This window comes from Geotrypetes seraphini, chromosome 17 (genome assembly GCF_902459505.1).
Source record: "Geotrypetes seraphini chromosome 17, aGeoSer1.1, whole genome shotgun sequence".
Taxonomy (NCBI): domain Eukaryota; kingdom Metazoa; phylum Chordata; class Amphibia; order Gymnophiona; family Dermophiidae; genus Geotrypetes; species Geotrypetes seraphini.
In genome coordinates, this window is record NC_047100.1 from 8,692,341 (window position 1) to 8,719,007 (window position 26,667).

At 40.8% G+C, this 26,667-nt stretch overlaps 1 protein-coding gene across 1 annotated transcript in view; it reads right to left on the reverse strand.

Annotated features, from left to right (window-relative positions):
- The window catches only part of ACAD9 (acyl-CoA dehydrogenase family member 9), an 84,248-nt gene extending 79,384 nt beyond the window's left edge, over positions 1-4,864 (reverse strand). The window contains exon 1 of the mRNA XM_033926152.1: positions 4,674-4,864. Coding sequence (XP_033782043.1) covers positions 4,674-4,859 — 186 coding nt within the window. The 5' untranslated portion in view covers positions 4,860-4,864. The remainder of the gene's footprint in view (positions 1-4,673) is intronic.
- Positions 4,865-26,667: the final 21,803 nt, after the last annotated feature.

Genomic DNA, 26,667 nt, shown 5'->3' on the forward strand with positions numbered 1-26,667 from the left:
GTATGTGTGTGTGTATGTGCCGCGATCACGCAAAAACGGCTTGACCGATTTGAACGAAACTTGGTATGCAGATCCCTCACTAACTGGGATGATATGTTCTGGGGGTCTCGCGGCGCACCTGCACACGTGGGCGGAGCTACAAACAGAAAATCAGATTTCACCCATTCATGTCAATGGAAAAAATGTAAAAAGCTGCCATTCTCACAGTAATTCAAAAACGGCTTGACCGATTTGAACGAAACTTGGTATGCAGATCCCTCACTACCTGGGGTGATATGTTCTGGGGGTCTCGCGGCCCACCTGCACACGTGGGCGGAGCTACAAACAGAAAATCAGATTTCACCCATTCATGTCAATGGAAAAAATGTAAAAAGCTGCCATTCTCACAGTAATTCCAACTATAAAACACTTTCTATGACACTATAACCACTAGGGACATCGTTTCTATTCTACCACGGACACCATACATATAGAGTTTGTATGTTCTAACTGTGTTTGTAACTGTTTCCTTCATGCACCCCAGTTCATAATGTTATTACATTACATGAGTACTCACATATGCTGAACTAGGAACACAGGTTCCATTCTGAACCGGGAAAAAACTGCATGGAGTTACTTTTCAACTTGAGTTTCCACATATTGAGTTGTTTAAATCAATACTGAAACTTTTGGATGCCACTTATTCCAACAGATCTTCCTTTTCAGTTTAAGAGATTGCAAATTCCAGTGAGACTTGCATTCTCTATCACAATCAACAAATCACAGGGACAGACTATTACGTACTGTGGAGTGGATTTAAGATCCCCCTGTTTTTCCCATGGACAACTCTATGTTGCTTGCTCAAGGGTGGGTTCACCCAAGAATTTATATGTTCTTGCTCCTGGAGGTGAAACTAAAAATGTTGTTTATAATCAAGTTTTGTGTTAGTTGTATTGTATTCATTTTGTCAAATATTTCACATTATAATTTGAATATTGTACTTTTTATAAAGCTGTAAAAAAATAATTTCATTCACCACTATAAAGTATCTTTATTTGAATCCATTTACTGTGTTATTGCTATAATTAAATACCCGTGCAACGCCGGGGCATCAGCTAGTGCTCAATAAAAATGATTTAAATAAATATATAAAATCTTGGACCTTGTGGCACATTCCAGAAGCTCATTTGCAATTGGTAAAACAAGTCCTTAGAGAGCCAAGATGGCGGTGTAGTGAGGACGCCGTGTTAATCTCTCCTGCTGCTGACTATATTCCTACCCGTTTCGGCAGGGTAAAGCTTGAAAATAAACATGCCTAAAAGGAGAGGAAGAATCGCTGTTTCAGCCCGGCAGATTGAACCTACCTTGATGTGGCAGGAGGTTATCGCTACTTTTTTTACTTCTTCACCCAGGAGCAAATCGGCTGCACCGAATATGAGAGAGTCTTCAGTGCTCAGAAGCGAACTTTCGCTAAGTCCGGTGGGACCAGCGCCTCCTCTGCAGCCGCAAGATTGGGAGACGTCGGGAGCTGAGCAGGGACGAGCTTCAGCATCACCTGCAGAGCTCAAGGGTTTGACGACGCCTCAATCTGAACCGACTGGGTCATCGAGGGCAGAAAAGGGTTCGGAGTTGTCAGCAGGAGTAGGGCAGATTTCCATGGTCCCTTCTCTGGTAAGACCTGCTATATTTACCTTGGAGTCAATATGGACAGCATTGGACTCCCTACCCTTCCCCTGGTTAATATTCAGGCTCAGAGACTTGACAAACTTGAAGGGGAAGTAAACACTCAGGGAGAAAAAGTTGACCACTTAGACCAGCAGGTCCAGGGGTTACTATCTTCTCAATTATCTATAATCCAGGACAGAATACTCTTTGCTAGGAAAGTGGAAAACTTTGAGAATTATACTAAGTCACCGAACCTCAGGATTCTGAACTTTCTTAGAATGTTGACAATGTCTTCAAAAGATTTATTTTACAAGCTCCTGAAAGAAGTATTTAAATACCTTGAGAATGGACTGCCTCCACTTCATAAAATATATCTTCTGTCAATATAAAAAAAAACCGTCCTCTTCCTCAGGGGTTCTACCTGAGGCTTCAAATGCTATGAATATCACAAATATTTTGGAAACCTCAGAGAATGAGGTCATTAGTCATGTGACTGTTCTGGTGACACTCATGTTCCATAAAGATAAGGAGGCCCTCCTAAGACTATTTTTTAGACTTAGAGAAGTGACCTTCTTAGGAAGCAAGATTTCCATATTCCCAGATGTTTTGAAAACAACTCAGACCAGGAAAAAGAGGTTACTTGAATTAAAGCAATACTGGGAGCAAAATTTCAACTTAGATATCCTTGCAAATGTATGATCCTTTTGGATCAGAATTCTTACGTATTTTTGAACCCTTCCAGCTGCAATTTTTTCTTGAAGGAAAGAGGATATCAATGCTTAGAACCTCGGTATGAGGCAATCCTAATTGACCCCAAGTAGAGAAATCCATTTAAATAATTTGAAGAAGTAACACTACAAATTTGATTTTCATTAATTTCTATTTTCATAATTCACTCTAAGATGTGAATTGTCTCCCTCCCATATGTGGGCTATAATAAGAGTTTTGAGCAAATAATAATTTTTCAGGGGTTATTTTTAGGCCTGTGTTTTCTATTTCCTTTGGAGTAATTAGGTGGCTAACTGAGCTCTTATTCTAATACATAATGTTTCATGTATGTATATAAATCAATAAATAGAGAATTAAAACAAAAAAACAAGCCCATGTTATCTTTGGCCATCAGTTTCAATTGCTATCTTCACATGGCTTATTCCACCAAACATTAAAAACTTAACTGAATGTTATTATGGAAAACAACATGTATTGAGAAACCGGAGTTTGTAAGGGTTCTCCTTGTATTATACAAGGTAACGAACAGAGAAGGATGCACATAATTGTGAAAACTGATTTATGTACCTGAAGGAGTACAGGATATATTATATTCATTGTAAGGAAAAGAGATGGGTAACTGAATGTGCTAAGTTTCCTCTCATATACAGATGATGAGATGATGTTATGATTTCAGGCTTCAATTCTTTAATATACTGGTTAAGTGGAATGTATATGGATTCATATCTTTTCAGTTGCAGAAAAAGTAGCTATTTCCTTGCTCTCAAAGGGCTTACAATTTAAAATCCCCTTTTACAAAGCTGCAGTAGCGATGCTGTCATGGTAAATGCACTGAAACCTGCTCAAGTCCTATGGGCTTCAGTCCATTTACCATGGCAGCATCGCTACTGTGGCTTTGTAAAAGGGGCTATAAGGTTAAACAATCTGCTCAAGGTCAATGCAGTGACCCTGAACAGGAAGGCAGCCTGGTGAGCATAATTGATTTTATTATAAATATTCTTAGTTAAGGAATTCATACTTTGGATGGACATGCTTCGACTTGGATATATACTAAAATAATTTTGACCACTACGGTATCAAGGGAATGAACTTAGGTTAGGAAGAGACTTGCGAGAGAGAAAGACTACTGGTGACAGTTTATGGAGAAAAAGTCTGGTAGTGTAGTGAGGATGAAAGACTAAGGCGGATATGCTGGGATATATGAGAGAGAAAATCTGGAAAGGCTGGGCCCTGGAATTGACTAAATAATGGGATGAGGTTGAGCAGGAGCATGGGTTGGAACTTGTGGGGTCGTGGAGGACAGCAAGACTAGCGGGGACAAGACATGGATGCCCATAACTTTTGAATGTGTTAAAAAAAAAAAAAAAACTGACCCCCCCCAATACTCAAAAAAAGATTGGGAACCTCTGCTCCTCATCAATACTAAATCCTTTCAACTACCAGCACTTAGCAGAACTATAAGGGCCAATTGAAGTCCGTTATATACCCATCGTATAGAACAGTGTTTCCAAAGTTGGTCCTGGAGTCAGTCCCCTTGCAGGTCAGGTTTTCAGGATATCCAAAACGATTATACTGTACATGAGACTGATTTGCATACAACACCTCCATTATAAGCAGATCTCGTCCTGCATATTCAACCGTGGATACCCTGAAAACCTGACTGGCTACTCCAAGACTAACTTGGGCAACACTGGTATAGAATCGGATCTAATCTTCATCTCCCGAAGGAGCTCAACTCGGTTCACAGTTGATTAAAATTAGAATGACATAAAAGCAAGCCTAAGAGAGAGGGTACTATTGGTGTGTCGTCCAGAAACAGCACTGGTAATTAACCCTTTCAGGACCAAGGGACATATTTGTCCCATAACTTTAAAATCCTATAAATTTTGATTGGGATAGTCTACAGTTCTAAATTTGATATGTACGGATTCCATATGATACTGCCTTTATGTAAACAAACTGGTTCTGACATTCATTCATTAGCGTCGTTGCCAGATTGACGAGAAGATTCACTTGCCACACTGTCCATAAGCCAGAAGTGTGATTTTTTAAAAAAAAAATAATGATATTTCACAAAAAAAAAAATCAATTTTTTGGCATCTGCAAGCCCTTTTTACCATAAAAATGTCGTCAAAACCACAAAAATTGGCCTACGATCCTTATGGTCCTGAAAGGGTTAAAATTGAAAGTGTAAATTTAAAAAAACTAAAAGAATGAAATAGAACATAGTGACCTTTGAGCACCTCCAACCAGTTCTTTCTGTTTTTTTAAAGTTAGCCCAGCCGCAGGTCGCGCCTCACCTTGACGATGGAGCCCAAGAAGAGTTCCTTCGCGTAAGCCAGACTCCGGGGAGCGCCGTGCAGGGACCGGCGGCGATGGAGCCCCAGCAGCGCGGGCCCAGTCAGCCCTCGCAAGAAACCCCTCACGACGGCCATCCTCCCGCTTAAACGTCCGACTTCCCCCCGGGCCGCTGCTAATGACGTCATCGCAGGGCGCCCGGACTTCCGCCAGCTGCCGCGGTGCGCGTGCGCCTAGGGAAAGGGGCTCGAGACGAGGCCTTTGCTCCGCTTGGTGGAGCTGCTGTTGGGTGCGATAGAAAAATAAGTGCTATATCGGTTTTTAACGGGGCTTTTAAACCTTTGCTGGGGACCTGAGGGTTAGGTGGGTCTTCAGGTCTACAAACAGTTACATTTGCAAAACATTTCGTAAACATTCATTGTGTAGAATGTCCTACGCTTGAATTTCCTTAACCCTTTCAGGACCATAAGGATCGTAGGCCAATTTTTGTGGTTTTGACGACATTTTTATGGTAAAAAGGGCTTGCAGATGCCAAAAAATTGATTTTTTTTGTGAAATATCATTATTTTTATTTAAAAAAATCACACTTCTGGCTTATGGACAGTGTGGCAAGTGAATCTTCTCATCAATCTGGCAACGACGCTAACGAATGAATGTCGGAACCAGTTTGTTTACATAAAGGCAGTATCCTATGGAATCCGTACATATCCAATTTAGAACTGTAGACTATCCCAATCAAAATTGATAGGATTTTAAAGTTATGGGACAAATAGGTCCCTTGGTCCTGAAAGGGTTAAAAGCTTTATCTTTTTTTAGCTTACCATTGGGCTCCAGGAAAAGGACCCAATTTATTACATTACAGATTTCTATTCCGCCATTACCTTTCGGTTCAAAGCGGATTACAAAAAGAGTTATGGAAGGAGGGTTGCAACGTTAGATCAGAGATCAGTTCCAAGAGTGGGTTAGGTAGGATCAGGGGTTAGGGAGAGGATGGTAAGAAGGAAGGTATTCGTGGTATTAAGCCTTATTCAGGGATTTCTTGAAGAGTATAGTTTTTATTTCCTTTCTGAACATCTTGTAGTCTGGGGTTGTTATCAATTAGGCGGTTTATTTGGGATAATCCAGAAAAAGGAGGACAGATTGAGACATCCAAGTTTTACTTCCATTGGATAGAAGTAAAATCTGGATGTCTCAATCCATCCTTTTTGGGGTTTTCTACAAATGATCATTTTTAGTTTAGTCTCCTGGGTCCAGGGCCTCGGGGTGCCTTTCTGCCCTCATTAGTCTCGCTCGCCCGCTGTAGAGTAGGATGAGGGGGGAGTTTGGCTGTATTATTATATATGATGCATCATTGTTTGTACTTTACACCTTAGGGTTGCCCTGGCATTGTCTTTGCTGCTGTTTGCAACAATAAAAATTGTTTGAACCTAATTTAGTCTCCTGTAAGGGAAGTGGCCTTTTAATTGTGTTAGTCATTTACCATCCCTGATGACTTTGGATCAGCTCGTCCAGTTCTTACCTTTCTGTTGGGTGCGATTTCTCCAAATAGGTTAGTTTTGTGCTTACTATGACAGCAAGGTAAAACCAGGATCCTCATTGAATAGTATCGAGAACCTGTAAAAAGCAGGATTTGTAGTCTCTTAAATTTACTGCCGTTGCTCACCTTAGTACCTGTGTTGTGCTAAACATTGCTTCTTTGCTTGAGTTCATAAGATGTAACGTATAGGCATGGAGGTTCTAGACCTTGATTTTAAGCCATGAACCATCTTTTTCTCCAAAGGCATTATGGATCCTGCTCCTGCTTTTTGCTAGTTTAAATGCTGTGGGGCTTATAATAATAATTAAAAAATTGTCTAAAAAGTGGCCTAAATGGGTACTTGGACAATCAAAAAGCCTGATAGTCCAAGTACCCATAACCAAACTGGTTTTAGATGTTTCTAAAACCAGCTTAGGCCTTTCCCCTGACTAAACGCATAGGGCAAAAAGGGGTGTTTCTAGAGGAGGGGAAAGGGCGGGAGGTGGGCCTACCTAGACATAGGCATACAGCAGGTATAACCAAATCTTTAGGCAAGTCAAAACAGGTACAAGTGCCAAAAGAGCCGCAATCAGCTCAGTGGCCCGGCAACCTACCCACCTCAACCATCGTGGCAGGAGAGATGGCTCATCTCCACTACCGCGATGGCAATCACCTCTCTAAGACCATGTGGACTCCCTAGTCAGAAAGGGGTTTTTTACTCTCTGGAAACTCAGGTCCATCAGAGCATACTTCGACGCTTCAGCATTCAGAATTCTGGTACAATCCCTAATACTAAGCCACCTTGATTATTGCAACATTACCCATCTGGCAATCACCCGGAAGCAAATGCAGAGACTTCAACTGATCCAAAATGCAGCAGTCAGGTTGATCTTCAGACTGAAAAAGTCCGATCATATAACCCCTTCCTACCGACTCCTGCATTGGCTGCCAATGGAGGCACGTACGAAGTTCAAACTAGGATGTCTCTGCTTCAAGGTATTATCCGGTCTAGCCCCTAAATATATAACAGATCTCTTCTCATTCCCAACCAACAGACATGAGAGAAGAGCACACCAGAAATTCGTTTCCCCACCAGCCAGAGGATGCAAATATAAGAGACACCATCAACAACTTCTATCATACCAAGCAGCCTTATGGGGCAAAGACTTGGAAAAACTAATTACACACTCAAACAATTATGGTGAATTTAGGAAACACCTAAAAACATACCTGTTTTCAAAATACCTAGGTAACGAATCAGGACAATAGCCCCCATCGCAATCCCTCCCCAATTTAGATCTTGTAAACTGTTAACCTCTAACTATGAATGTTCCTCACAATTTATGGAATTTTTCTAATTCATTGTAAACCGCATGGAACTTCACGGTCCTGCAATATATAAACTGTTGTTATTATTTTATTGTTGCTACTATCAGATATTCACCGCTACACTCTGTAATTCGATGTCTGTGCAATTTATCTTCATTGTAAACCGCCTAGAAGTCGCAAGATTGTTGGCAGTATATAAGAATAAAGTTATTATTATTATTATTATTACCCGAACTGGCACAACCTGCGGCAGGAGAGATGCCCAATCTCTCCTGCCGCGGTTTGGGGCAGTTCGGGTAGAGGGGTGATCGCCATCGCGGCAGAAGAGATAGCCAATCTCTCCTGCCACGATCGGGCAGGAGGGAGCTCAACCCCTCCTGCCCCAGTGACCCCCCCCACGCATGACAATGATACAGGCATGAGGGAGCCCAAGTCCTCCTGCCCCAGAGACTCCCCTACCCCCCACGACCGCCCCCCAACCCAGCCCATGTGCTTAAGGCCCTTCATACAGGTGGGGCCTAAGGCAACTGGGCCAATTCCGGTTGTCCCAGGCGCCTAAGGCCCCTCCTATGGGCGGGCCTTGAGGCGCTTGGGCCAATGAAGCCCTAAGGCCCGCCATTCTGAGGATGGCGGGTCTGCTGGACGGATGGGCTTGGGACCCGTACGTCCATCCAACTTTTTTTAAGGTAAGGGGGTGGTGTCGCGAGATCAGAGGGGGGCTTAGGCAGGTGGGGTGGTGCTTGGTGGGCCGATCAGGGGTTCGGGGGGGGGGGGGGGGCAGTTGGCGTGGGCTGCCTGGATCGAAGGGCTGGCTCCTCCTTCGCCTAAAAGCTCTTGTGTTGGGCGTTTGGGACTTAGGCTTTTTTGGGTTCATTATAAGTGGTAAGTGTAGACGTAGTGGGGGTCTGGGCGTTTAAACAGCTGAACGTAGAGACTTTTTGATGTTTCTTTTTGAGAATGGACATTTTCCCTGCTTCTGCTTTCAACGTTTAGGGCCTTAGGCCAAAAGGGGACTTAGATGGGTTGTTTTTTTATTATGCCCTCTGTGTGTTCAGAACCAAGGTCATCTACCTCCAGTGTGCCTAACTTGTTATAGTGAAAAAGGGGAGGAGCGAGCTTCACAGGCATTGCTGTGAACTCCGTCTTGTTTTGTTTAGAGTTACCATATGGTTCCAGAAAAAGCAGGACAGATTGAGACATCCGGGTTTTACTTTCACAGAAAGCAATGGAAGTAAAACCCAGATGTCTCAATCTGTCCTCCTTTTTCTGGAGCCATATGGAAACCTTAGTTTTGTTATCATCTTGGCGGGACTCTCACCAGAGGATTCATCAAGCATATTCCCTATTCTGCGTGTCCGACAGTAACCTGGTGGACAGGTCCTGATTGGCCCATATGTGTCACCGGTGCATGGACAGGGAGAGAAGGTACGAAAAAGCTAAACTGAGTAGAATTTGGACTTGGAGGAGTTCAGGTCTGAATTTGGAGAGTTTGGCTGAGCTTTTGCAGGAGAAAGAAAGCAAAGAAGAGAAGTGTTCCTGGTTTTTGTGCATCCCTTCAGCTGATGGGTGAGACTTCTGTATCTGGGACACTTGTGGACTTTGTGCTGTGACCATTCCAGGAAAAATATTTTATGGCTGTTATCTGATTGAAATACCTTCTGCTTTAACTGTGATGGGATTTTGGGGCTTACCTGCTGGAATCACTGGGCTTGCTTCTAAGCTTGTAGCCAGAAGAGAAGTCATTTCTACATCATCTGTTGCTGACCTCAGCTGAAAAAGGGTGATAAGTGATTCTTTACAGGGGTTAGACAGAATTATCCTTAGCTTGCAAAGGGTCGCTTATTATACAGTATATGGAATTGTGGTAATTACCCTAAGCCATATATGCATTTGCTGCTTTATAATAGCTTCTTAGGATATCTTACTAATGAAACAATATATATATTGTGTGGTGTAATTTCATTTATATTTTCAGTATTACCAGTTATTTTCATCTCTCTTTCTCTGTCTCTATCTATTTTTTTAACTGCTTGCAATATTTTGCTAAGACATTTGTTGTTTATTCTAATAAATAAGATTTATTCACAATTTGGCATCATTCTTCTAATAAGATAGCAGTGGTAGAATTTTTGGGAATTATAAGGTGCTGTATTTCCCTAGCTATGAGTCCAGGATAATTGCTGCATTGTGATTGTCTGTCCTTGTGCCAGATTTGCTTGGAAGTTATATTTGATCAAGCATGTGACACCCAAAATGATGGGAAATATTTCTGCTACATTTCTTGGTCTTGGTAATCGTGGACTGCATTTCTTGGTAGTTGAGGATCTGTTCACATGATTCACCGAGTAATCGCTTGGGACCAACACCTCTTTCTCTAGTGTCCCCAGACTGACACAGATGAATGGGTTTACATACTCACATGACTTGTGAGTTAAATATAAATGGGCTGTGCAGTCCGAAACAAAAGGAGGTGCAAAGTCCAAGGGTATTTTATCACCAAGTACCCACCTAAGGGTGTAAAACTGGCTGCTGACTTTAATTTAGATGGATTAGAGAAAATGGTTGTGGTGTACAGTAAAATGATAGGAACAATATGGTCTGTTGTTTATACTCTCACATGTTTCAAGTCCAAGTTTTATTTTAGTTTGATGAATTGCTTATTTAGTTTTACTAAGTGAGGTACAAAATTGATAAAAATATAAACATATATTTAGACATACAATTTAAAAATTTTAAATTAATGGGTTAGACAAAGACTTACAGACTGACTAATACACAAGGTAAGAGGGGACAGTGACCGTCTCTTGCCAACTTGTTGGATAAAGTTCAGAGAACACCGAGGCAGTCTGACACTCTGATTATTTCACAGCTCTCCCATCACCGTAATCCAGGGTAAAGTGAAAAAAGATGGTGTATCTATAATAGCCAGTTCAGCAAAAAGGAGAACAAATTCCTCTCCAGCACCCAAACTGGTGAATAGTAGCATGACAGGAAAGAACCCAGTTTAATACTCTAGTAATTAAGCATATAAGGTACAAAAATAGATTTTAACTAGTAAGCTCTGCAAAATAATCTTGGATTGTGCACAATTCAGGGGGGTACATTTTGATGAGTAACATCAATGAAGTTAATGTGCACACTGAAATCAAAAATAAAAATATTCACAACACTTTTACAGCATCTAAAATCAAACATGAAATGAATATATTTTTGGCAGCAAAAAATATTCTTTTTACGGTATTCAGGAGATAAATATCACAGGGACTATGTTTTGTTAGAATCTACTGTAGTATTTAAACGTATCTGCCTTGCTTCTCCGTCCACCCCTCTCTCTTTTTTTTTTATTTTTTTTTTTCTCTCCTTCTTTTCTTCTCTTCTTCTGGAGGGGTGTTGGGTTGGGTGGGAGGAAGAATGGGGTGGGAGGGGGGCGGGAAGGGGAGAGTTTGGAGAGTTGATATCTATTTGCTGCATCGCCAGTGCCTTTCTTGTGTTTCCTTGCTCTGATTCTGCTGATGTTAGACGCATATCTGTCTTTGGCTAAACGATGATGGACAATTTCTTGACATTTGCTCCGGCTCTCCCTGCTTTCTTTGATCTGTACATGTTTCTGATACTTCTGTATGTTTGAAAATTCAATAAACAGTTTGTACATAAACGTATCTGCCTTGCATTGTATAGTGTCTCCAGTGTACATTTGGCAGCTAGTAGACCCCATCTTTCATCACTTGGCAAAGTAGTTTTAAACAGAGTGTGTGTGCGGTGGAAACAAGGAAAGAATTCTGCAAAGTTACAAATGTGACACCACAGCAAGTGATGCAGTACCAGGGCAAAACAATCCAAATGCATATTTCTACGTACCAGGAGCTAAGCCTGCTATCGAAGAGACTTGCCTTTTCATTTCTTCAGAGCTACAGTTTGTCATTTGTGGTGTAGTCCAAATACTGGATTATGTCTTGCCCTGCTCCAGCCCCAAGAAGAAGACAAAAGCACTGTGATTCCTGTTGGAGGATGAGTCCTGATCGCCGAAGGTGAAGAGGTTCTGTACCACTGACATGGTGGATCTACAGAGGATTGGGAAGTGTCCTGGGTGGTAAGCATTAGCATTAGCATTAGCTAATGCTCCCACACCTACTGTATTCTTCATCCATGTCATCCTCCTAACACAAAACACCTACCCCCAAATTCTATAAAGTGCAACTAAAATGCACATCAACAGCTAGCCGATGCAGGTGCTTAACTTAATTGGTTAATCAGTGCTGATAATTGGCACTTGATACCTCATAATTGCTGTTAATTGGACTTTTTTTTTTTTTTAACTTATATCTTGTGATAGCTCACAGTTCTGGGTGGTTTACAACAAAGGCTGAGTGGAATTGTCCAGATCAGAATGATGTGCCCTAATGAAAGTGTCCTCCAAAGCATCTGATAATATAGGAATCTTTATTCATCCAATGACATAAAATACATCCAATGACTCATTGATGAATAAAGATTCCTATATTATCAGATGCATTGGACGACACTTTCATTAGTGCACATCATTCTGATCTGGACAATTCCACTCAGCCTTTGGTACATTTGAGTTTGTGGTTTTGGGTTTTTGCCTTGGTGTACAACAAAACATGCATAATAAAATTACAACAAACACATAGCTGCATACAGTAACATCATACTTACATCCTCAGAAAAAGATGACATAGGCAATAACACAGTAATGTCATCAGCATAGATATAGAATTTGATTAAGTTTTTGCAAAAAGGTTGATTTCCCTGGCTAACCTTTTGCAAAAATGTAAAGTCAAATTCTATATCTATGCTGATGACATTACTGTGTTATTGCCTATGTCATCTTTTTCTGAGAATGTAAAAGTCCAGATTGCTGAAATTTTGGCAAAGATACAACTCTGGATGTTTAAATTTAAATTAAACTTAATTCAGATAAAACAAAATTTTTTCTTGCCAGCACAAACGATACCATTTCAGGTAAACAGGTCTTAATCAATGATCAAACTTTTGAAATTGTTCCTTTTAGGATTTTAGGGGTTACACTAGATAGACAGTTAACATTTGAGAATCATACTGAAGTTAAGATAAAAAGATGTTTTATGATCCTCTGGAAACTCAGAACTGTCAAAAGATTTTTTGATTTTGTTTCTTTCAGAATTTTGGTACAGTCTCTAATTCGGTCTGTCCTCGACTATTGTAATATCTTCTATCTTGCATCATTTAAGAAAAATTTACAACAGATTCGATTAGTACAAAATACGGCAGTGCATTTAATTTTTGGCCTGAAGAAATATGATCACATTAGCCCATTTTATCAGCAATTACATTGGTTGCCTTTTGCTGCACATATTCTTTTTAAATTTGGTTGTCTTTGTTTTAAATCTCTTTTTGGTTTGGCTCCGGGATATCTAGCCTCTCAATTTAATTTTTATACTTCACTAAAAAACATTCATAATAAGTTAATGTTTATGTATCCTTCAGCTAAGAACTGTCATTGCAATAAATTTTTGAATAGGACATTTCCCTTCCAACTAGGCAAACTGAACTCTGTGGCCTCTTTTACAAAGCCGTGCAGCAACAGCCCCCCGAAGCTCTTTAAATCTCTATGGGCTTCGGGGCCATTAGTACTTCCCCCTAGCGCGGCATTGTAAAAGAGGCTGTTGATAAGCTCGCTTATTTGTCAAACAGATTCTTATAACGTTTTTAGAAATTTTTTAAAAACACACTTGTTTGATAAGTTTGTTAAATAACTTCAATTTTCTTCTTGTCACTCATTTTTATTAACCTGATGTACCTTTCACTGATTGTACAGTTCTTCTTTGTTGTTAACCATCTGGAACTTCGTGGTTGGGCGGTATACAAGAATAAATTTTATTATTATTATGTCTGTTAAAACCCACTCTCAAGTACTACAAGCACACACACAAAAAAGAAATATCATACATAAATTAAAATATCTATAAATGCTCTTTTCAAATTAAGAACATAAGAACATAAGCAGTGCCTCCGCCGGGTCAGACCACAGGTCCATCCTGCCCAGCAGTCCGCTCCCGCAGCGGCCCAAACAGGTCACGACCTGTCTGTATCATCAGAAGGGGCTCCCTTGCCACCTTGGTTTCTCATTTAAGTCCTGTCTTCCTATCGAAGTCCTAACCCTCCGGTCTTGCACATGCACGACCTGGTTTGGTTTCTATACTCATTACCTGGTTAGCTTTCTATACTTGTGTTACATCCCAGCTCCTCCCTCAGTATCCCATGATCCCTTTATCCTTCAGGAATCCGTCCAATCCCTGTTTGAATCCCTGTACCGTACTCTGCCTGATCACTTCCTCCGGTAGCGCATTCCAAGTGTCCACGACCCTTTGGGTGAAAAAAAACTTCCTTGCGTTTGTTTTGAACCTATCTCCCTTCAGTTTCTCCGAATGCCCCCTCGTATTTGCTGTCCCCTTCAGTCTGAAGAATCTGTCCCTATCCACCCTCTCTATGCCCCTCATGATCTTGAAGGTCTCTATCATATCTCCCCTGAGCCTCCTTTTTTCCAGAGAGAAGAGCCCCAGCCTATCCAACCTCTCGGCGTTCCAGCCCTTTTACCATTTTCGTTGCTCTCCTTTGGACTCTCTCAAGTACCGCCATGTCCTTCTTGAGGTGCGGCGACCAATACTGAACGCAGTATTCCAGATGTGGACGCACCATCGCTCGATACAATGGCATGATGACTTCCCGTGTTCTGGTTGTTATGCCCTTCTTTATGATGCCAAGCATCCTGTTGGCTTTTTTCGAGGCTGCTGCGCACTGTGCAGATGGCTTCAGTGATGCATCCACCAGCACACCCAAGTCTCTCTCAAGTCTGCTGTCTCCCAACAATACCCCCCCCAATTTGTAGTTGAACAACGGGTTCTTTTTTCCTATATGCATGACCTTGCATTTGTCCACGTTAAAGCGCATTTGCCATTTGTTTGCCCAGTCTTCTAGCTTGTCCAGGTCTCTTTGTAGGTCCTCACACTCCTCCCTGGTCCTAACTCTGCCGCACAGTTTGGTATCGTCTGCAAATTTTATAACCTCGCACTTTGCCTCCTTTTCCAGGTCATTGATAAATATGTTAAAGAGTAACGGCCCCAGCACCGACCCCTGTGGTACACCGCTTGTGACTCCCCGCCAATTACATCAACTTCCCAGTTAGTACCTTAAATTGAGATATCTATGAGTACTGTCAAATAAAAATGGCTTCACACCCTTTTTGAACTGTAAAATTCTAGCAGCCTGCTTGATTTCAGTAGGTAACAAATTCCATAACATTATACCTTGAACGGTCACCCTGGGCTGCCATATTCTAGCTAATCTCACCACCCTCACGGATGGAAGTTCCAGCCACATATGATTCACAGAATGCAAGTCTCGCTTTGGCTGGTAAAAATGAAGTAGCAAACTTAGCACTGTCGGACTCTTATCTTTCACTACTTAAAAAAAAAATAAAAAAAAATCAAAGTTTCTTGAACTAAGTCCACGAGGCAACTGGCAACCAATGTATATTATGCAAATTCAGCGTTATATGATCATATTTGGAAGCACGTACAATAATTCGTGCTGCAGCAGCATTCTGTGCAATTTGTAAAGCATGAATCACATACTTGGGCAATCCAAGATAAAGAGAATTACAGTAGTCAAACCTGGGGTCAACAACATACTGGTCACAGCAGAAAAGTTAGGCGCCTAACTTGATCCGAGTTTCTTTCTTCTTTGATATACCGTTTATCAAACAGGTAAATGCGGGTTCTATAAAAAGTAGGTGCCTAGTACAAAGCATTACCTAAAAGTGGGCGTGGTTAGGGAGCATGTTTTTGAGTTAGGCGTCTAGCAATGCCAAGCGTGATTCTCTATTGTGCCTAACTTCTACAGAATCTGCTAAGCACCGCACTAGAATCTGGGTCGTGCTGCGTGGATGACCACAAAACCTCTTCATGTGGCTGTGCACTAGCACTTATCACGTGGTAACCCATGTCTTACTTTTGGGCCCTGTTACTAAGCTGCATTAACTGCTAACACATACCTAATGCAACTTACAATGGCATATTGTGGAATGCATGCAGGTGTCCTGTTGTAACTTCCCAATTAGCATGCACTAATCTGGTTGCTAAAAATATCCGAGAGTGGGTGTTCCTGCGCTAAACAGCACATCCACATTAGCCCACGCAAACTAGTTAGTGCAGGATTACCAAAATGGCTGTGCATTAATGGCAACATTAGCACATGGCCTTTGGTTCAAAAAAACACAGAAAATCGGCCATTTTACAGCTGTGGTATAAATGGCCTTAGGTACAGGAAAACTCATGAAATGGTGGACTAAGGCCAGTTTTTGTCACAGTTTAGTGAAAGAACTCCTCAAACTGTATAAAACCCAACGTGGCCAAGTTTTGTCTAACAACTGCATCAGGCCTACAGGACATCAAGAATTATCTTGTATGTATAAAACTGACAATATCAAATTCTCCTTCCCCTTGTTAATATAAAAGAGTCCTTTCTTAAAACAGCGTCTCATGCTGGAGACAAATCTTAGAAATCTGTCATCTCAAACCAAATCCTCTAAAATCCTATTTGCTGCCAGTCAAATAATAAGGCAGGTGTCATACAGACCAGTGGTTTTCAACTCAATCTTAAGGGACTACTTGACTAATCGGGTTTTCAGGACATCCACAATGAATTCACATGAAAGATATTTGCATAGCAAGAAAGCAGTGCATTGAAATCTATCTCATGCATATTCAGTCTTCTTCAATTTGTGTAATCTGCAGAGAACTATAAGGTATCTGCAGAATAGAAGTTTGGTGTAGCATAACTTAACATAATATATCCTGAAAACTTGAGTGACTGGTGATCTTTGAGGACCAGGTTGAAATTCACAGATACAGACGACACCCTTCTGCATTTCAACCATTCTGTACAGAACAGCAGTGTGCTCCTAAGATTCTCCTATATTAACAAGAGAGGAGAAACTGATGCTGTCTTTTTTATTTGAACATTATTTATGTCTTAAACCCCTGATGCAGGCATTAGCCAAAACATGGCCATGTTGAGTTTTCAGTTGATGTTTGGTTTTTTTAACCTTTTAATTTTTTATTGAGTTTTAAAAATAAAATATACATAACAAAAATCTTACAAAGAATATCATCTCAATTAATACATTTTAAATATATAAGTTCAAAAAAAATCAACAATCAATTATCATCACAATACAAACACGATAAAGTACCTCCCACACTCCCTCCTCCCTTCCCATCCCTCCTTGCCCCCCTCCACCCATCCCATTCCCAAATATTATTAATAAATAGTGTTTCACTTTCTAATTACAAATGTAATGAGTTCACTCCAAAACTGCGTGCTCTGACTGGTAATTGCTGTATATAAGGTTCCCAGGTCATCCAAAATTTACTGTTTTTTTATAAGATGGGGAGGTCTTCCTAGCTTCCATAATCATAAGAGCATGAAATGCTACCCTCCAATACCAAAATGAGGGTGGACTTTCTTCCAACCAATGTTGTAAAATACATTTTTGACCTATAATAAAGGATTTACGAAATAATTCCCTAATCCCTTTCTTAAAAATCCTGTCCCATTGAAGAAATAATACCATCTGAGGGGAAGGAAGCACAATTCTAGAGATAATTGATCCAAGAAAACCACAAACAGCATTCCAAAATTTCTGAATTTTGGGACATAACCAAAAAGCATGACCCAATGTATTATCCATTTTTTTTTACATTTTAGGCATATTCTTGTCTCAACACAACCAAAATGTGAAGCCTGAACTTGAGAAACATAAGCTCTCATAACCATTCGAAATAGACTCTCTCTGTTTTACGCAGCGAGTGGTAGACGCCTGGAATGCTCTCCCAAAGGAGGTTATCAAGGAATCCACTGTGCTGGGATTCAAAGGCAAATTAGATGCACATCTCCTTATGAGAGGCATAGAGGGATATGGGTGACTAAAACTACATCAGGTGTATACCTGACTGGGCCTCCGCGTGTGCGGATCGCCGGACTTGATGGACCATGGGTCTGATCCGGAGATGGCAGTTCTTATGTTCTTATGTTCTTATAATAAGTGCAAGAAATTGAGGAAATATCTAAATGAGCCTTTTCTATTATTACCTCACTAATTTCCACTCCCAATTCCTCAGTCCACTTATCTGCAATCCTTTTATAGCTCATATGTGGATATACAAAATCAAGGGTCTTTTTAAAATATGAAATTGAGGGTAGAGGTTCCAGATGTTCAAACAAAGTTCCCAGTCTACATCCCAATGTCAAGCCTTCCTTTTTCAGTGTGATAATATAATGAACTAATTGCGTATAAGCATATATGTCACACCCGAATTCGCAGATGGGCAGATTCTTTGTTGGAAGATATATTTTCTTTTGTGGGAGAGGACAATAATATCATTTCATTTGATGCATTATTAACTAATTCATTTGGTGATTTTAATCATTGCTTTTAAAGTTAATGCAGAATTGGAAAAAAGAAAACTTGGATTCAAGCATATACAGTACTTTTAGAGACCAGTGTATATAGATTTACTTGGACAAATTTGTTTAAAGATCGGTGTAATTTTCACAGGCACAACATAACCTGCTAGCACTCATGCATCCTATGACTCTCCCTTAACTTGCACTTCTAAAAGATCTGGTATGGAGAAATATATGTCTCTATATTTATATATGTGTGTGCATATTAAACTATAAGCAATGAATTTTGAGTTTTTATCACTGAGGCATGCAATAAAAATAGCTTATTTATCCAAGGTCTAACTGTAGTAATAGTATGTCAGAGAAAGAAATTGGGTTTGCTGCAGAAATACTGTACAAAGGAGCAGACTGCTTAATTTATCATAATATAATGGTTCCAAAACTATTTAGGTTTTCAGATTGTGCGTAATTAATATGCATGGGATATGCTATATTTGCAAGCACTGCCTTAGCTGTCTGCAAATAGATTCATCTATATTCACTGAATGTCCTGGAAACCAGACTGGCTGGGGCTCCCAGATGCCTGTTTTGGAAAACATTATTCTAGTAGGTGCTCTAATAGAACTACGCTTATAAAAGTTGGGTTGCTAACTCTTATGCGTACTAATTTTATAATGCTGTGAATACAAGTTATACAGTGGAATCGTGTCAGTTGCATGTGTAACTTAATATACTAATTAGCTGTTAATTGGCATTAACTAGAATTGGCTATAATTGGTTTTAATTGGCACAAATTAGTATAAGAACATATGAATAGCCTTACTGGGTCAGACTCATCAAGACCAGTAGCCCGTTCTCATGGTGGCCAATCCAGGTCACTAGTACCTGGCCAAAACCCAAGGAGTAGCAACATTTTAGCATCTCAAAGACTAGCAAGATTCCGGAACCCCAATGAGAGCAACATTCTAGAGGTGAGATTGTGATGTCATAATGCCTCATTGCATAGTGCCTCAGAGCCAACCTCATCAGGGATGCTACCATGGATTAATTGTCCTGTACTTGGCTCACGTAAGAACATAAGAACAGCCATACTGGGTCAGATCAATAGCCTGTTCTCACGGTGGCCAATCCAGATCCCTAGTACCTGGCCAAAACCCAAGGAGTAGCAACATTTCAGCATCTCAAAGAGTAGCAAGTTCCGGAACCCCAATGAGAGCAACATTCCAGAGCCAAGATTGTGATGTCATAATGCCTCATTCCACAGTGCCTCAGAGCCATCCTCATCTTTAATGCTACAATGGCTTGATTGTCCTATACTTGGCACACGTAAGAGCATAAGAACAGCCACACTAGGTAAAACCAATGGTACATCAAGCCCAGTAGCCCGTTCTCACAGTGGCCAATTCAGGTCACTAGTACCAGGCCAAAACCTAGTAGTAACATTCCCCCTTTATGCACGTAACTGCTTTAGCTGGCATTCTGCAAATTGTTCATGCCAAAATCCATAGCATGCAACTACAGGGGGTGTGGACCTGAGAGGGACTCCCTAAGCCCCTGCTTATCTGTTAATTTAGACTGTAAGCTCTACTGAGCAAGGATAGTCTCTTAACTCTGTTGTTGTACAGCGCGGCACATGCCTATCAGCGCTATAAAAATGTTAAATAGTAGTAGTGGGAGCACTATACATACAAGTTATAGAATACCAGCATTTGCACACCTAGAGCCATATTGTATATATAAAATCTAACAAAAATCAGCCCCCAAAAGGATGACACTTAGCATGATTTTATAAAATGCTCCGAAGTTAGGAATCTAAAACTTAGATGCAGCCAATGAAAACCAGACCTAAATACCTGTGCCTGAGTTGTGCGGGGATCAAGCATATTCTATAAGTGTGCCTAACTTTTAGGAATACCCATGACAACCCCTTGAGATCTGTGCACTAGAATTTATGCGTGTAAATTCTAATTAGTGAGAATTACTTAGGCTTCCGCAGCTGGCATTATGATTGTTGCTGTTTCCTGGGCCTCGTTGCATTTGGCCAGTTTGAACCGACGTTTCAGCTAACTCTTATGCACACTTTATCCCACTATTTCACTGAAGAAAGCCGTAGCATGATGGCTGAAATGTCAGTTCTACCTACCCAGATGCAGCGAGACCCGGAAAACAGCAACAATCAATTATTACTTAATTGCCAATTATCAGCACTGATTGGCTTGTTAACCAATTAGGTTACTAATTATATGCACAGCTTTACTGACTCTGGCCCCTAATGCCTACATGAGCATTTACATTGGCAATTGACCTGGTGTAGATGTTCAAACCTAAAGTTACTGCCTGACGTTATTCTTCAGTTGGCACCCCTGCAATCTTAATTCATGTCTTCTAGTTCTCCATGGTCCTTCCTCTGCAAAAGGTTTGTTTGTATATTAATACCTTTCATATATTTGAATGCCTGTAATATACTTATGTACCACAATATTCAATCAATACCTAAAAGCCCGTAAGTCAGTGGTGTAATGAGGGTAAATGGCACCCCTCCCCCACCGTCGCGTGCACCCCCTTCCTTTCCCCTGTACCTCTTTAATTTTCCTGATGCAAGCAGCATCAATAACTTGCTGCCAGCATCATGTAGGCTCTCCTTCTGATGTCACTTCCTAGGCCCGGGTCCTGGAAGTGATGTCAGACACAGGCAGCAAATTCAAGATGCTGCTCCTACTGGGAAAACTAAAGAGGTACAAGGGAAAGGAAGGGCTACCATGAGAACGGGCTACCGGGCTTGATGGACCATTGATCTGACCCATTAAGGCTATTCTTATGTTCTTATGCACAGCAGGGGATGGTGGAGAGGAGGGAGGGTGTTGGTGCCCCCACCATGATGGCTCCCGGGCAGACCACCTCCCCATACTATACCACTGCCGTAAGTCCCTGATGCATCCCTTGCCCTCCAGGTGCAGCCCTAAGCTCAGGGGTCTTCTAAAACATGAACAAACTGCTGGGTTGGGGGGCAGAGAGGAGGAGAGGTGCCAGTGCCTGTGCCAGCAGTGTCAGGATCCTGTCTCACTGCGGCACTCCACAATCTCGCTTCACTGTCCTATAGGTTTCTTACCATTTAGCATGTGCTAAATCCATTAGTATACCTTTGTAAAAGCTGCCTTAAAAGTGCAGAAAGATATGTTTAATCCTATACTATGCAGTGATTGTCAACATCTTTCACATGAAACAAAAAATTTAGACCATGGGTGCCAAAACCATCACACCCAACTGTAGGTGTACTGATTTCAATAGTTGGGTAGCCTGGGTAGAATTAGCCTGTATGTGAATTTGAGGGGTATTTCTAATATGACATCTAAATCCAAGTTTAGACATTTTGCAGAACATACACAAAAATCCAGTACCGATCATGCAAAGTAACTGCAAAATACTGATCATGTTTTTTTTGAAAATGGATGTGTTAGCGCTCTGTGCATCTATCCTGTGTGTCTATCTTTTTAACCATTAAATTTAAAAAAAGCAACATCCAAATGAAAAACACACAAGCAAGCCACTGGGACCAGCATTTCCACTAGACTGGTCACACAGACATTCCAGAAAGGGGGCGCCATCATAGTTAACTTCACTTAAAAGGTTCCAGGTCCTCATCTTACCATAACCCTCTGATGGTGTATGGTGAGCTCTCCAAAACCAACCCCAAACCAGATCTCACTGTACACCACACCAATAGCCTTTATGCCAGCAGATGTCACCTCATGTAGGACTTGTTTGGAGTTTGGAAGGCTTACAGAATCCACCGTAAGCATAGTGGCTAGAGTATGGGCTTAAGTTCCTATCTCTATGGTTGACTACACTGCTCACTATTGAATTGTGATGTCTTAAGGCTCACATAGTTTTATTTAGGGTTACCAGATATCCGGATTTCCCTGGAATATCCTCTTTTTGAGAACATATCAAAGGGTCCAGATGGCTTTTCAAATCCCAGCACTTTGGGTTTTGAAAAGCTTCCGTCGGGATGGCCTGAATGCAACGTGCGACGTCATCATGTCGCATGTGCGGAAGCCATCCCGACGCACAACAGGTTAAGGGGTGGGGGTGGGACAGGGCATGGTGTGGGCACAACTGGGTGGGCCTGGCCATGGACCTGGATTTTCCTTCGGGATAATCTGGTAACTCTAGTTTGAGTTAATTGCTTATTTTATTTTAATTGCTTCCTATCATTTATGGCTTATGGGGTAAAAAAAAAAACCCTCAGAGTCTGGAGCTATATACCCAGTCTGGGTTCCAAACGTGATAAATCACTTTGCTCCTGATGAAGTTATAGGCAAAAAAAAAAAAAGCCCTTAAATTTATTTTTCTTAAAATATCTTTATTCATTTTAAAGCCAAAAATAAGTGCAACATGACAGCAAGATTTTTCATTTACTTTCATCGTTTCTTCCAGCATTTTATAAATCCAAATTCCTAAATGTTTTATATCTTCTTCCTTCCAAAGAAAGGGGAATGAATCCTTTAGGACAATGTACATTTAGCAGAAGAACCTCTGATTTACTCCAATTTATTTTATACCCTGAAAATTTCCCAAATCTATCAATCGGATCTAGTAAATGTTGAAAGGTAGTTTCAGGATCTTTTTATGTTTTTCTATTATTAATAAATCTTATTTCTCACAAGCAATGTAGTATTTATGGGATGGCGTGCACTCCTATACCTTTAGTGAGTTTGTGCAATCAGATGTGTGTAAAAATATCATGCATTTTAAACAGGTCCCGTGTCACACTAATTTCAGCCTCAAGAACACTGAATTCAATACTGATTTAAAGCACACAGTAAAACCAACAAAAAGAACAGAGAAGATAACTGAGGAGTTGACAGAGAAGACCTAAGGTAAATACTAAAAGGAAAAATGTCTTAAATCGATGTTGAACTTCTGGTCTTGAATTCAGCGTTTTTGAAGCTGAAATTAGTGTGATGCATCTGATTCCACGAACTCACTATAGGTATAGGAGTGCACGCCATCCCATAAATACTGCATTACTTGTGAGAAAGTTTATTAATAATAGAAAAACATAAAAAAGAAGAAAAATAAATTTAAGTTTTGTTTAAGGGATTTTTTTTGCCTATGACTTTATCAGGAGCAAAGTGATTTATCACGGTTAGAACCCAGACAGAGGCTTCTTTTTTTTTTTTAATCCCATAAGCCATAAATGATAGGAAGCAATTAAATAAAACTTTGAGCCTTAAGACATCATGATTCGGAAGTGAGGCGTATTTAAATTTGACTACACTGCCCACCAGGCTACTTGCTTGTTGCTCTACTAGGAATAGTCAAAGCATCTGAAGCTGTCATACAGATGGGTAAGTACTGTTTCCTTTATATCTTTGGGAGTGGGGTCAGTGACCACAGGGGGAATATGTGTGTGTGTGTGTAGGGGGGTCATGCTTACATCCCTTGAGTCAGTTTGGGCACTTTTTGGGCATGTTATTAAAACAGGTCTGGCCCCAGCTAACTTGTGCTCTGGACGTCTTCTTAAATGTTTGATTATAGCAGAAAATCATCCCAAGTCATAAGCCCACCCTACTCCATGCCCTCATGAGATCTAGATGAACTGATCAAAAGCATAGATACAGCATCTGTCTAGAAAATAGGCTTCTCAAAAATAGCGACTTGGAAGGGTTTGGCATCTGCCCCTTTATATCACTTTTTGGAAATTTTTCTCTTTTGAAAGTGAGCCCCATAACCTATCTTTTTTTTCTCTTTACTCTTTTGAAGAATTAAAAAGATTGATTTCTCCAATAATGAGAACAGAGAGGTTTTTACGGTTTATTTTGATTTCTCCATATAATCACAGTTCTAATTTTACATTGAGAAAGTTTTTACTTACAAACAAAATGTATGTTAAAATGAAAGCACACCTTTCTTCCCCTTAGGTACATCAGGGGGTCTTGGAGTGGCTTCAAGTCCTTTTACAGTCTGCACTCCAAGTCTTAATACGACCCCAAGCTCAAGCCAGGTTCCTAACAGGAGATAGGTAGCATATGCAACCTCAAAGTGAATGCAGATCAACTTATAGTAGTATTGATTTACATACTATGTACAATTTACAAAATTATCTATTCCCCCCCTCCCAACTTGGTCCCATTTCTGCCACCCAAAAATATGATCTTACAGTTGGTTCCATGTTTATGTATAAAGACAAGAATTCCTTTATTATGCAGGCAAGAAGTTGCAATGGTATTTTATAATGAACATGTTGCAAAATGCATGCTTGACTGCAGAAAACACACAGCTTCAATGTGACATCTAGAGAGTCATTATTTAAATATCCGCTGTCTCTTAGCTCATTTTAACAAGAAACAAGAGGCGTCTGCTGCATGCAGTAATGATGGAAAAATCATCCTATCTTGAATGTCTGAAGACTTGTTTAGTAATACAATACATGTATGTTAGATTAAAATGAATTTGTTAAGGTTTGTTGTTGTTTTTTTTACGTTGTTGTACATTTTATTCTTAACTTAAAAAATACAAATACAGTATTGGATTGTTGTTCCAGAAAAGAGATTTATTTTCACCAGTTCCTTTAGTACTTTAAAGTAGGGTGAACAAACATTTTGGGCTGCAACCTTGCTTCCAATCAGCTAACTGGGGTTCCTTGCCCCCCAATTTAAGCATGTTTTGTTTCCAGTGACACAGCCAGACTCAGTATTTTTTTTTAATTGGTTTTCCCTTTTGGGTCTGATCAATAGCATACGAGAGGCCACAGAAAAGAAGGGAATGATGTGGAGCCATGAAACTTACAAGATATTCCACACTTTTCATTTCAATGATATGAAAAGTGTCAAAAAAAAGTGTGGAATAACTTGCAAGTTTCATGGCTCCACATCATTCCCTTTGAATTTTTCAACGGCCCCTATTTCTTACTAGCCGAATGGTCTTGTCATCTCTCACCCACTCCCATCACCAATGTCTCATCCCCACTTACCCAGTCATTCACATTAGTTTCTTGGCCACTCAACTCCATTAATCTTTTTCCTCCCTCCCTCTTCTTCATTGAACATCTGATCTTGTTCTGTCTTCCCTCACCTACCCATCTCCATTTGATAGTCTTTATCCCCCTAACTTTTCCTTGTCTCACTCAGCATCCTGCCATTGCAGCGAAGGCGAGAGGCGCCTGGGGTGGTGGTGCCCCTCCTCTGCCCTCTTCTCCAACCCACCTATATGCTCCTTCCCTTCCCCCTCTGCCATGCATCACTTACCTTCCCCCGTACCTCTGTAACCTTCCTGGTATGAGCAGCAACCCCCAACCTGCTGTTGCACCTGCATGGGCTCTCCCTCTGATGTCACTTCCTAAGTCCAGGAAGTGATATCAGAAGAACCGATGCAAGCATGACAGCAGGTTGGGGGTTGCTGCCCACACCAGGAATGTTACAGAGGTAGGGAAGCGGCATGTGTGCACGGCAGTGGGGGGAACAGAAAGGACAGGTGCTATGCTCCTACCAAGATGGCGCCTGGGGTGAACTGCTCTCCCCCCCCCTTACACCACCACTGACTGCAGGCCTCTGTTGACCTTACACAACCTGTGAACTTCTGGACTGTGTGGGCTGCTTCATATCCCTTGCCCGTCCCCCATATATCATTTTTGCTTCCCCAATCTCAAGTTTGTGCATCTGTATTTTAGGTTTCCTATTTACCATTCTTATATTTTCAATAATACAGGACTAAAGAAAAAATTATGGAGGTGTCATATAGCTCAAAAGAAATAGAGATCTCCTTTTCCTTCATCCATTGCCATAGATGCTCTGAGCATACCTGAATTATGTTAAACACATTCAGTGCATGTTAAGTCAGCCTTAACAGTAACTTATTTGTCTGCCCCCCCACCCCCCACCCCTTTTGTTAAGCCATAGTAGAGGTTTCTACCACAGCCTGGGAGCATTAAGGCCCTGATTCTGCAAAATGTGTCTAACGTTAGGCGCTGTTTACAAAGTGGCTTCTATGTCCTTTGGATGCCTAAGTACCAATTATCACTTAAGATCCTTAATTATCACTTAAGATCCTTAATTATCACTTAAGATCCTTAATTATCACTTAGATTGGATGCCTAAAGCACACCTAAATTTAGGCATGACTTAGGCGCCCTTTATAGAATCGGGGCCTAAATGCTTCGACGCTCATAGGAATTCTATGAGCGTCGGAGCATTTAGCACTCTGGGCCACAGTAGAAACCTCTACCGTGGATTAGTAAAAGGGGAGGGGTTATTTATTTAACCGTTTATGTCAGGGATGTCAAAGTCCTTCCTCGAGGGCCGCAATCCAGTCGGGTTTTCAGGATTTCCCCAATGAATATGCATGAGATCTATTAGCATGCAATGAAAGCAGCGCATGCAAATAGATCTCATGCATATTCATTGGGGAAATCCTGAAAACCCAACTGGATTGCGGCCCTCGAGGAGGGACTTTGACACCCCTGGTTTACGTGAACTCCTAAGCTAATTATTTAAGTGAGCCGCTAAAATGCAATTCACACTGATAAATAGCTCTTATATCTTATCTGCTTTAAATCCTATCACTGGGGTATAATTTCATTTTAATGTAATTTCAAATATTTACATTCTGACTGTTGGGAGTAGAAAACAAAGGGCTAGATTCACTAAGCAAACAGATCATGTACCAATCGGTTTCCCTCTGAC